The sequence below is a fragment of the Balearica regulorum genome, chromosome 13 (genome assembly GCF_011004875.1).
Source record: "Balearica regulorum gibbericeps isolate bBalReg1 chromosome 13, bBalReg1.pri, whole genome shotgun sequence".
Lineage (NCBI taxonomy): Eukaryota > Metazoa > Chordata > Aves > Gruiformes > Gruidae > Balearica > Balearica regulorum.
The window spans coordinates 19,413,562-19,426,628 of record NC_046196.1 but is presented as its reverse complement, the minus strand read 5'-3'; the positions used below and the strand labels follow the sequence as shown (position 1 = coordinate 19,426,628).

The 13,067-nt window shown below is 37.6% G+C and overlaps 1 protein-coding gene across 2 annotated transcripts in view; it reads right to left on the bottom strand.

The window, feature by feature from the left end:
• The window catches only part of SLC6A2 (solute carrier family 6 member 2), a 75,798-nt gene that overhangs the window by 15,582 nt on the left and 47,149 nt on the right, over positions 1-13,067 (bottom strand). For both annotated transcript variants that reach the window (XM_075765627.1, XM_075765628.1), the window contains exons 8-10: positions 12,245-12,357; positions 9,135-9,263; positions 6,310-6,409 (exon numbers count right to left, since the gene is read on the bottom strand). In XM_075765627.1, coding sequence (XP_075621742.1) covers positions 6,310-6,409; positions 9,135-9,263; positions 12,245-12,357 — 342 coding nt within the window. The remainder of the gene's footprint in view (positions 1-6,309; positions 6,410-9,134; positions 9,264-12,244; positions 12,358-13,067) is intronic.

Here is a 13,067-nt window from a genome sequence, read left to right as displayed (position 1 = left end):
TTCAGTAGGATTTATATAAAGTATTTCATGTAAATAATTATGACAGCTTGAGTTAGTCCTTTATATACAGCTAGGATGTAACATATTTACAGGGTCTGGACATTTGAGTGTAAACTTCTCTTTGATTTCCACCCCCCACAACATTATGTACAGGTGAAGCAAAGTAGCTAAAAGGATCTGCAAATGCTCTTTAAATTTAATCTAATTCTATTTACAATGTCTCCTGTGAACTTTAAAGTGACTGAATTTCAAATGATATGAATACTGAGTGAAATTTATCATTGTGCAGAAGGTCAAAGACAAGGACTAGATATCTCCAAAAATTTTATTCATAGGTTTCCAGACAGACGTACCCAGAGCTCAAATAATGCTTTGTGTTCATTTTCTACTAAAAATGAGGGACAAGGAGGCCATGCTCTCAGGCTGCTTTTTCAACAGTATGCTTTTTCAATACTATATATCTTCAAATAACTGTTCTAAGAATTGACCTGTAAAGTAGAACATAGCTACAGGTATATGGCTTGTTTTTGTTTTTTGTTTTTTTTTTTTTTTTCCTAGTTCTTGAAAGCATTTAGCCAGGTTTTTTGTGAATCTGTAGGATAAACCAAAACAGTGGTGACTTGTTTAGTTACAGGAAGGAACTGGTGTACCACAAACAAAACTCCAGATTACTTGCTGGAAACCTGGTGTTGAATATTAACATAATCTTGCTTCTCCAGTGAAAACCAAGTAAGAGATACTTACAAATTATGATACTTAAAATTTATGCAGACTAGGAAGAAAGTGAAAAGTAGATTTGGCTACAAATGCAAGTTACCCTCCTTACATGGGGACAACCTTCTTTCATTTCGGTGATGCAGAGATCAGAGTTCAGATTGAATGAATGTCTGCATGTTATCAGTACCTCCTGCACCTGCTGCCTGCTAGACCTTTGTGAGTCATTGTGCTGTATAGGCTCAGCCAATGGCTTGCACAGGAGGCCTTGACCAGGTCCTGGCCCTGAGGTGAAACTGCTCAGTGGCTGTGGCTGAAATAATTTGTGGATGTGTTTCCAAAAAGTAGTGTCATAGCTCCAACAATCATTTGGATCCCTACAAACAGTCTTTGTATGTATTGTTTTCCCTTCCTGTCTTGTTTAATTGTGCTATTTCTTGGAATTTTTTTTAATTTGAAAAGTAAAAATTAGTAATAATGCCTTTAATACCATACATATGATTTAACTGAATCCAAGAAATTAAATTAACTACACTGAAATAGTAGTAAGAAAAAAAAATATTGGATCAATCTTCAAGTTATTTTGCACTTAATTCCCTTTCCCTGTGAATTGTTCCTTCACTGTTTTTTTTTTTCCCCATATTGAGTTTTAATTCTGTGGATGTGTATAGCAGTGTATGAGCTCACACAGTTTATATGCAAATGAAGAGTTGTAGTGAAACTGCTTCATTGATCCATCCTATATTTTTGGCCCATGGGAATTACAGTAAATCACAGAACCATCAAATATTTGTGTTGGAGGAGTTCTTGGGAGGTCTTTAGTTCAGCCTCTTGCTCAAATCAAGGTCGCATAACTCAGAACAGCTTTCTTATGGCTTTGGGTGTTGCAAATCTCCACGAACAGAGTCAGCAAGTACTCTCTGGGCAAACTGTTGCAATGTTTAATTATCCTTATATAGAAACATTATTTTCCTCCTTTCAATTTGATCATGATCCCCTGTCCTCCCATTGTGTACCTCAATGAAAAGCCTGACTCTCTTGGTAACTTCCTTGTAGGTATTGGAAGGCCATTATGAGGTCCTCCCTAAGCCTTCTCTAGGCTAAATAAGCTCAGTTCCCTCAGACTTTCTTCACAAGGCATGTGCTTCAGCTCCTAAACATCTTAGTGGACCACCACTGGACTCTCTCCAGTTTAACACCACCACCTTTTAGTGCAGGTTAAAAAGAGGATACGGTATTCCAGGTGCAGTTTAACAAGTGCCATGTAAGAGAATAATCATTTCCTTAATCTCCTGTTTATGCTTTTGGCCTTTTATACGCTGGCACGTCACTCTTCTGACTGGTTTAGCCTGCTGCCCACATCCCCAAGCAGCTCATCTTTGAGTGCAAGTGGCAGATCCAGAAGAGCATCACTTCTGGTTTGCCCACCTAGCATCTATGCAAAGAAGTTCTTCTGATACCTTCATCTCTAAGAACCAGGGTCTGATGTGGACACTTTAAGTTGCCTAAAGAAGGCTTCTTCCACTTCCTGACAGCACTGATCAGGTGCTCTGTAACGATATTCCCCACAATGTCACCCTTGCCTCTGCCATGACCTACAAGCACTCAGCCATCCTGTCATCCATTCACTACATTGAGTTCCTCTTCTGCACATAAAGATGACACCTGCCCCCTGCTTCTGTCCCAATGAGCATGTATCTATCAAATGCAGAACTGCAGTCATACAAGCCTTCATCTAGGAGAAGATGAGGAAAGACCTGCGTTTTTCACGCAGTTCAACAATCATTGGCATTGGGAACATGAGAAAGAAGGGATAAAACTAATATAGAAGCCATTGTGTGGTGCTCATGTGGAAATCCTACAGAGCACAGAACAAGGTATCTGTTGATTAGCCATGTAGTGAAGTAACAACAACAGTCCCTTCTTGCTTCTCCTAACTCTGGAGCAATATTGATATTTGGTGGTGGTGACCCTCACCCGGTGGCAGTGAAGGAGTAAGCCATACCAGTACCATTCCCAAAGAAGGGCAGCTGTGCTAGTGTAAAAGCAAGCAGAACAATAGGAAATATTTCCCCACCATGGCAGTGCACTAAGCTCTCCAAGTTGGTTTGCCTCATTTGTATTTCAGTTCTATGGAAATGTGTGCATTCATACTTGTCTCTTGTGCCAGGCACACATCCATACAAAAGCATCTGTGAGCAAAGCTGAATTCCAGCAGTCAGTACTTGGTTAATTTCTTTCCTTTTTGCAAAATCAAACAGTCTACCTTAGGTTTTTTGGTTTGGTTTTTTTTTTAAATAAATGCACCTTTTGGTTTGAAATTCCAGCCGAAGGGATCCTTTTTGGAAATGATTTAAGTAAACAAAAGCAATGAGATTACAGGTGAGGATGAAGATCATTGCTAGCTCGTACTGAGCTTATTCTAGTCATTCAGGGAGATGTTCACATTAAAATCTGAGTAGAGATTTTCCTGCAAGTGAAATTGAAGAGCAGTTTGTATTAGTGGGAGAGATGTCTGGCTTTTCTTAGAATATTCATCAGAGGGATGATATTAGGGTTGCACAAGATGAAAACTAGTAACAAGCTAGAGTCATAACTAAAATACATCTGCATAATAAAACAAACTAGCTCTCCTTTCTCTTACACATACAGGTGGCCTTTGCAAGAAGAAACTTCACAGTGAGTGGTCATAGGTATAATTTGAACTAAATTTCCACCTTTTTGGTCTGTGTCAAAATGTCAATGCTTGCCTTCAGGCGGGCTTAATATTCAGCTGGGTCATTAAGGCAACTGGGGTCTATCAGAAAGAGAGGTAGACAAGACCATGTCAGATTTAATCAGTTTACATAGCACCTGGGGCTGTAATAAATTCTTTATAAAGCAACAGGTCATGCTGTGTCAGTAAAAACATCTGTCAGCTGCTTAAGACAAATGAGTAGGTATTTTCCTGGTTACGGGGAGGCAGGAGGGAGAAAGGAAAGGGTGATGAAGGACAGAAGGTGCAACAAAACCAAAATTTGACTAACCTTGGCTTAGTCTGTGAACCGCATACAGAGCGTAGCTATTGTAAAGTGCAGTAAATCCTATTTTAATAGCAACAGATAATAACTTGCCCTTATTAACTGAAGAATATTTTGATGCCTCTGCTTCCAAGCTAAGCTATGACCGCTCCTCTGCATTCAGCTTTTACGAGGATTAAAGACAGTTGTCTGTGAAATCTGGTGCCTCTGCTATTTTGAGAGAGAACAGCATATGAGCTGCTAGCTCCATGCTGATGTTGGGTGGCAGAATTAGTACATTAAAGGTAAAAACTATTTCTTTAGTAGATTGAACAGCTTTATGCATGAGTGCCATTCTTTCACCTCATTCACTCAACAGTTTTTAACTGTGAGAGTTTAACTAGAAGAACATGTGGTGCAGCAGGGATAGATAAATAAGCAACAGAGGGAGGTAAATGGCAGTAAGAATGATAATGTCTAAGAACATTCTGAATCATATGTTAATTACAAACACTACCTCTTGAACAGAAATGAAGATGACTTTCAGGGGAAGAACAATCTTACTGGGAATCGGGGCAGCTAGTTCAATACGGACTTCAATGGGAAGAAGATTTGCAGGCTGCTATGACATTGAAACCTGGTAATAATGAAGAGAGTTGTGACCAACTAGAAAGTATGACATGAGAATTAACAGGAGATGAGGAAGAAAAACAAGAGCTCAAGAAACTTGATTAATTTAGCAGCAAGCAATTTCAAAGATAACTGATAGTATGGACAGTTGCAGTGAGATGACCTGTGTAAGACCCAAGATGCAGAATCCTATTGCTTTACTTGGAGAAAATGAGATATTCTTTTTTGGGTCCTTATAATTTTACTATCCCTGTCTGTTGCAAGACAAAGAACTGATAGCATTCTCCCCAAAAGAAAGGAAAAATCACTTTCAGTGTTTCTTTAGCAAGAAATGCCTAATTCAGATTACATTGTGACTTTGTATTTTTTTTTCCTGTTTGATTTGTGACTTAGCACTCTGTAATTTCTGCTTTTCCAGAGGTGGCATCTTTTCCAGTGATTAAGCTTGAGGCTATGAATTGCCCTACCTCCCTCTATGATAGAGGAAATTTTGAGTTCTGGGTCAGTGCTAGAACATAAAGTACTCACCTAGGTTGGGAGTATAGGGGATAAAGGAAATATTTGAAACACTGACTTCAGATATTTAAAAACACCTCATCTATTAAATGCTGAATTAGGGATGGGGAGAAACCTAGAGGCCAGATACTCTCTTACTCTCTCTCATAACTTTATAATTGGAGGTTTAGCAGGCTATATATATAATCAAATATTCAAATACTTCTACTGTAAGTAATATTCAGTTTAACTTTTTTGTTTCTCTTCTTTGAGAGTAGTAGTAGTCAACTTCATCACTTATAGCAGAGGATTGGGGGTTTTTTTTCCTTGGTGAGATCAGACAGTGCAGGACACTTCGCAAGACTGTGGAGTTCCTGGAGGCTAAGGACTGAGCTCAGGCAGACTGAGTGTCCTGCTGTGTTGCCTAAGTCAGTGTTGTGGTGGAAAACACAACTTCAATTTGGGTTTTTCCCAGTTAAGGTTATCCAAGTGCATTCATATGGGTTTAGAGCAGTGAATGTGGCTGTTTGCCATCATTGTGGTCATTTATTCAGTGGGAAAGAAAAAAATGTTTTTCTTCTTTCTTATGAAACTTGTGTATCAAATGTCTTGCTTTTTATTTATGTTACTTTAGGGAGTAGAAAAAAATACTAAAGACCAAATAAGGCCAGGGAAGTTATTTAATAAGCTGGGCTCATCTTCTGAGACCTGACGAAAATTGTGAACCATATTTTTTTTAGGGTATTGTAGCACATCACTCTGGCGCACAATGTTTCCAACCTAGTGCCACAGGTCAGCTGAATACTCCTAAAGCCTGTGATATTGAGGATAAAGCAAATTACTGCACCCTCTTTGTGGCATAAATTAGTATGAAATAGTAGAAATAGTACTATTTCTGCTATCTAGGATGTTGGGTGTTCCATAGCATGCTATGAAATAAGATAAATTTTAAACCACTAGTGTTTTACAATTAAGTAGAATATTGTCTCAAACAAAAGGGACTAATGTAGAAATTATTATAACTCTATGAAGGCAAACTACCTTTATTTGTATTGCAAAGGGTGAGTTTGAGATCGGTCCTGGGGGAATCATGGAAAGGAGGGACAGGTGAGCCTGTTTTAGGCTAATGTACTTGCTGTGAAACTACCAGGTATAAACCTGCTACTGCAAGTCATTGGCTGTGTTAACAGCTGCAAAATACTGGCAAAAATAGCAACATTTCCATCCCACTGCAGTCTCCTTCACAAGGCAGTTTTCTTTGGCTTTGTGCAGTGTTTCAAAGTTTGGCCTGCTGAATGTCTGCATTCCTGTCGCTATTCATAAATCAGATGAAAATCACTGTATGAAACCTGGCTTGTCATGCTCTCATGTGTACAAGGCTGGTCCGTTTTCACTTAAAACAATGTGTAAGCCTGTCATGAGTGCGTGGAATTTTAGAAAAGATTTTGCAGGTGTAAGATGAAGTGCTTACCATAAAACCAGGAAACTCCAATTGCCTCCATTAGAACAGCAAACAATATCGAAGTCCCAGCTGCAAATGTGTCCAGGAGTGTAAGCACATAAATTCCACCCTAGGATGGAGGAATTACAAGATGCAACAAAACAAAGTTACAAATAGAATAATCTCAGTAGTTTAGTATCTAGTTAACAGAAATCTGCTTTATTTGAAACATTATCTTTACCCAGGTATTTTAATATGGACATGGATTCATATTTGCATACAAAATAGTGGAATCAAACTTGGAACTCTTTAAAAGAGGCTTTCTTTCACCTATGCCCCCATTGAACTGGGGAACAGAAGCCTCAACTTAGCATGATTAATGAGTGCTCTTGGCACTGGTTGTTTTCAATGGAAGTTGAAGGCACTGGCTGTTCAGGGAAATGCTCAGCAGCTTGTAGGACAGGGGCTGTCTACAGCAGTCAGTAAAGATCTTCCCAAATTATTGGCAGGAATGGAGTGCTACAAGAGCTTCTGTTATTACTCAGTTTGTTCCTAAGGCAAATTTGCCTCAGTTTGTTCCTAAGGCAAATTATTCTGTAGTCCAGTGAATCCGCAGTCTTAGACTGATGCCTCCTTTTCCTAGAGTGCCTGCATCTCTCTTTTCCAATGATCCTGCAAAGGGAGCAATTGCATGTTAAGTCTCTGTTACCAGCCCAGCATGGAAGCAGCTTTTCCCTGTTTAGGTTCTTTGCTGTGGTATTTGCAAGCCTTTGTTTAGTGGAGAGAGCAAACCAGATCATCTTCCTTCCCAACAGTGCATTTCTGTTCTTCAGCGATTCGTGACTGAGAACCAGAAATGCATTACTAAAGTCTTGTTTCACTGATATATTGGGTTTTTTAGCTGCAATTTGACTACTTGTTGCCTCTTTTTACGATGTGGTATGAATTTGTGTAAATTACTGCTCAGTTTATTTAGTTCGAGCTAACAAGGAATGGAAGACCATGGTATGTTTACTTGTTTCAAAATGAACCTGAATGAAGTGTTCCACGAGGTTTTGTTACACGTAAACAACTGAAATCTTTGCAGTTGCAGTAGATTGTTGTTAAAATCCTTTTTTACAATCAAATTTAGTCTGACTATGCCTGTTCAGAAGAGGAGGAACAAAGGAATTATTTTCCATGTTTTTACCAATGGTATAAACAGCACTTGTACTATTTAGATCTCTAGGTGATTTTAATCTCTGCAATCAATCAGTTTTCTTTTTTCTTAGAAAAAGATGGTTTTCTGAAACAGCTGTGCATATTTACAAAAATAGAGAGAACAATACTTAGGCCTTGTCTAGGTTTTTAATTCTGTGGGGACTTGTCCGGAAACTGAATCAACTTTGGTTGTTGTGTTAGAAAGAAAATGTTGCCTATTGAATGACATTTGAGTTTGACCTCTTGTTTTTTGCTCTACACCTGCTCTAAATGAATGCCTTTGCTATTCAAACTTAGTAAAGTGAATGACAAATATGGTTTTGTAAGAAACATGTTTTGAAAACACAGCCTTAAAATTTCAGAGGACAAAACCAAGCAGATTAATCTATCACAAGGGTTTTTCTTTGTATTTTGTACATGTTACAAATGCTGTTCTTCAGTTATGTGAACCAATACATTTGGACAAGTCTGGGCAGTTGTGTGCATTCCAGCTGCTGGGGTGAACTTAAGCCTAAACAGGTGCCATTATTTAAAAGCTAGAGCTAGGTTGTTATCGTGAACTGCTTTAGGTCACTGGAAGGCAGTGGAATTGCACCCGTTGGCACCTGCTCAGGTTCTGAACCACCCAGTTTCTTCTGATCTTGCACTTCAGGAAATTTTATTCCAGCTGAAATTCTTTAGGTAACAATGGAGATAGTGTAGTATTAAAATGATAGGTATTTAAAATGTTATATCTATTTTTAGTGTCTCAAGTGTTTTCCAGTTTGAGGAAACTAGAGTAAAAATATTGGGGTATTCTTTTAGTGTAAAAAGAGCTCTGTTATTTATAAACTTATGCCATTTCAATAATCTTAATAGATCTGGAAACCATTTCTAGGGAAGGAGAGAGCTTCAGCACATCTACTTCATCGTGGCTACCTCAAGTTTCAGTTGTTTTCTGACACTTTTGGCATCTTTGCTTATGGGGCTTTTTGCTTTTTTGTCAAAAACCAACCAACCAAAAAACAACCAAAAGTTCTCTCAACCTGGAACACTGTGATTCTCATCCTTCAATTAGTCATCAAAAGCCTGGTGAGGCAAATTATTCAGGATGATGGTAGTGATAAATACAGGTTACTAGATGTTCAGGATAAGTTATCTGTGTGCTTTTTATGGTGTTAACAGTAAGAGATAAGATTTAGGTACATGAAAGAACATTAAGAAACACATGGGGGAGAGGAGATTGTTATTCTAAACTTCTTTCACAAGAAGTGAACACTTATTTGCTTCAAGAAGAGAATAGCCAGATGACTAAGGGTCTGGTTACTCGAAATTCTTAATTCCTCACACAGGAATAAACAGGCAACACAGGTCTATTTAATGTGATTTAAAAAAAACCAACACAACAAAACAAAACACACAAAACCAAACAAAATCAACAGTAGCACAGACAGTTCTTTGGAATAAAGGCTTGTAGGTTCAGTTGATAGATAATGATCTTGTGCAAAAAAGCAAAGAAGCTTCATGTAAATAAGACTGAAAGTACTATTCAGACCATAAAGTTGTTTAAGAATTAAAAATTGTAACAAGTCACCTGAGCCTATTGATATTTCTATCTGATGAGGTTAACTGTATTTTTAAGGTAGGTTGTTGATGGAAACTTTTTTTGTACTTACGTTTGTGATGCAAAAAAGGGCAAGTAGGAAAGTGCCAAAAGAAACACCAAAGGTAAAGAGCTTTCTATGCTGCTTCAGAATTTGGAAATCATCTGCCAAGCCAGTGATGACAGCCTCCATTCCACCCATCTGAGGAAGGGAAGGCAAGAGCTCTGGTTAAATGCTACTGACTGTTGCAAATACAGATTGAAAAATGTAAAGCAGCTTGTATAATTAATTCCCAACTACTGTATGATTTCTGGCATTTCAGCTGTAAATCACTGGTGTTCTGAAGTATAATTTATTTTCTTGTTGTAGAGAACTGAGTCAGGGAACTGGATGTTAAGTGCCATGGTTGTTGGCTCGATAGCCATATCCTCTGCGGACCTTTTACTGACTGATGACAATAGTAAGTAGACAGTACTTTGGGAAAAATAATATACATTTTAACATACTTCGGAGAAAAAGCTGGTTAGCTTAAATAACCAAACTCTGTTATATTTCTAATAAAGACAGACACAATAAGCACCTAGGGGAAATGTACTGAATAAAGATTCAGCTTAGCCATTGATTAACCAAATGCAGTTTGACAAAAATCTTTAAAGATCTGGAAGAATCACTACATAGGAAACATGATGTAATTTTTATTTTTGTGACAACGTGAAAGAATTTTACTTTGTTTTCTAGAAGTTAATGCTGAATTATATTGCCATTGTTTTGCAATACAGGAAAGGTACTTTCCAAGTTTTCACTGAAGTTGCTGGGTTATGTAGGTGGTTATGAATTTTAATTTCTTTCCACCAATGAAAGCATTCTGCCTCCCCTCCACCAAGAAGTTGTGAAGAAGAATTCCAGTCGCCTGTCATAATAAAGAAACTTATTTAATATTTTGGGGGAGCTGGATTCCATGCTTTTTCTGAAGCTTAAAGATCATGGCAAGACCAGGAGTGCTTGGTGCAATACAATAGTTAGTTAGCAGATGCTGACATTGCCTGTCCCTTTCCTGTAGGAATTTGATGAAACCAACATTTCTGGTTGAAATCAGTAACAGAGAATTATCTCTTTAGAATTTGAATGATTCCTGTCTAGAGTCAAATTGCTAGGGGCAGTGGACCTATTTTTTTTTAAAGGTAACTAAAGTTCACAAGTAAAATGTTCCAAAACCTTGTGTAGGCTTGTATTTCCTAATGTCTGGGGGTGCATCAGTGAGTGCCCTGCAGTTAAGATGGGTTAATATCTGATGTTCTTAGAAGTTGTTACCGTGTTGGCACTTAAATGGTCTTGGAGAAGTTGAAATGGAAAGAGTCAGCTTGGATTATTTTGGCTAAGGACCGCTTCTTAATGTATCATGATTTATTCCCCTTGCTAATTCCCTATGCCAAGCTAGCTAGATACCTTGTTGAAAAAAATGTTTGCAAACATATATTCCATTTTCTGTCCTTTTCATTGTTGCTTGCTTAAACTTGCATGATCAGATTTCTCATTGCTCAAACACTTTAACCGTTCCATTTTTGTACAGATGTCTGTATTTCTGTGCCAGTGCAGGCTTATATGCATGAATAAAAGTTTTCATATGTTCATAATATAATTATTCCTCTTTAACTTTGGGGTTATTTGACTTTTAGCTTTTAAAATTTTAATTTTCCCTTCAGGGACTTAATCAGTCAAATGTGAGAGGAGAGTTGAGAAGACCACCATAAAAAATACTGCATGACCTGAGTTTTCTTGGGTAAATGATAAAAAATCCTGAACAAAACATGAACAAGCAAATCCCTTTCCTTTTAGAAAGACCAACCTAAACCTGTGCTAAACCCTTCCTTTCCATCCTTCATGTGTGCTTACCATTGAAAAATGGCCAAGCTACGAACCCAGATACAATCTTGCCTCAAACTTTTCAATAAGGATCCAGATCTTAGTGTATAAAGACAAACTTCATTGAACCTGAGCTGGAATCCAAAAATCCAAACACTTCGGAAACATTTAGACCTGAATCTGACCTTTACAGCTCAGAACTCATTCCACAAGATCTCGTTCCACTATTTGCCTGTGCTTATCAAATCTTCCTGCTGCAACCTCTTTTTTCTTAGTTTTGCTCTCTACATGTCAGTTCATTCTTTCCTTTTCTTGTCCTTGAAAATAAATGAAGTTTTCTGAAGTTGTAAGCAATGGAAACTCTGGGTTTTTTTGCCATTTCCAGCAAGAAATTCCTAGATCAGCTCTGTACTTTCAGAACTATGAAAGAGACTTTTATGCTTTAGAATAGTAAGAAAACCCCTACCCTACTAAAAGTGATGAATGTTTGTTCATGGTTTGCTATTCCTTAAAGACCTTGTTTGTTTTTCCCAGAAATTAATCAACTTTTAAGCTAAATATAACAGGATGCCTTGATGCCTCTTTGGCAAGAACAAAGCAGTACAAATGTTGTAAGGGGACTTAGGATATTTTCTGGGCTGCAGATTCTGTGAGCCTGAATATAATGGTACAGTAAAAATCATCACATTATGAAAAGAGCAAATACACTCATTAGACTAGACATTTTACAGTAAGACAGTAGTAAAATGAAACCTCTATGGAAATATTCTGGTGTGATTTTTAAATTGTGACTAAATTTACAGGAAATTCGGTATCACTGCTTGTAGGAAAAAATCAGACTACCTTCAGACATTGTCTGTCTTGAGCAGATTAATGAATTTCAGCACATGTAAAAACCTCTTCTAGAAACCACTCTACACAGTCTTACTGTGGCTTGTGTTTTGCAAGTAGGGCTCCAAAACCTTGTTGCAGGTTCGTAGTAGTAATAGTTCATAACACTGATGCTGAGTCATACATTTAAATAGTAATAATTGTTGATGAACAGCCCCTCTGTAAGGTCATAAAAAACAACAGTGAGTAATTATTTGCTGGCTTGTAAAAGATTTGATCTTTTCTTAAACCTCTTAAATATCGTGAGTCTTTAAATATACTGCCAGGTGTAATACTATTGGTATGTTGGCTGTGACTGTGAAAACAGATTCAGGGAATGTACAGAATGTTTATTTGAAATGTAATAAAGCTCCTGTTTAAAGCTGATACCTCTCCAGTTATATAGCAGTAAAGGAAAAATGTCAAGGCTAGAAGGAAAAAATACTCACAGAACTGTCGATGCCAAGAGTAAGGAGCATGATGAAGAATACAACAGCCCAAAATGTAGATCCCGAAAGAGTTGAAATTGCCTCTGGATACAGGATGAAAACTAAACCAGCTCCTGAAGTAGGAGGGGGAAAAAATGGTAAAAGGACTGCTAAATGATAGTTTCTTAGCTTCACAAAAGTGTTCATTTTAATCAATTTAAAGATAAATTATGACAAAAGTTGACATGTCAGTCCACATCACGGTCTGAGTAGCTGTTAACAAAGTTTGCATTACACCAAAAATATATCCAAAATACTTTAATAATGTACTCATGACAGTTTTGTACCACAAAAAAATCTATCCTGTTCTTTTCTGCTTCTGATAATCTTTTATGGGATTCACAATTTACTAACTATTTTTCAACTATGTAGTAGAGAAGGAATCCTGTGGATGTGAACTCCACTGTTTGGTAGGAGAACTCTCGAATGTGATGAGAGATACAGGAACTGAAATCATGGGTGACCTGTTACCAGTGAAAGGACTCTACAGCTATGCTTACCAGAACCATCCAAAACAGTAACCTATGGCACTGAGCAGCAATACTTTTGCAAGATACTGTGCAGTGATAAATGCCTGTTTGATGCACAGGCTGAACTTGGGGGCAGGATGTTGGGAAACCTCAATTCAGTAGAGGTGAGATGAAACAATACCATTTAGAGTTCATATTTCAGCAAGGCATTTACATGCAGAATTTTAGTTCCAAGTAATTTAATTCAGGTCACTTCCATGAGATTTTCACATGCTCATTTGAAACAAATAAACACATTTGCAAAGACATGGTGG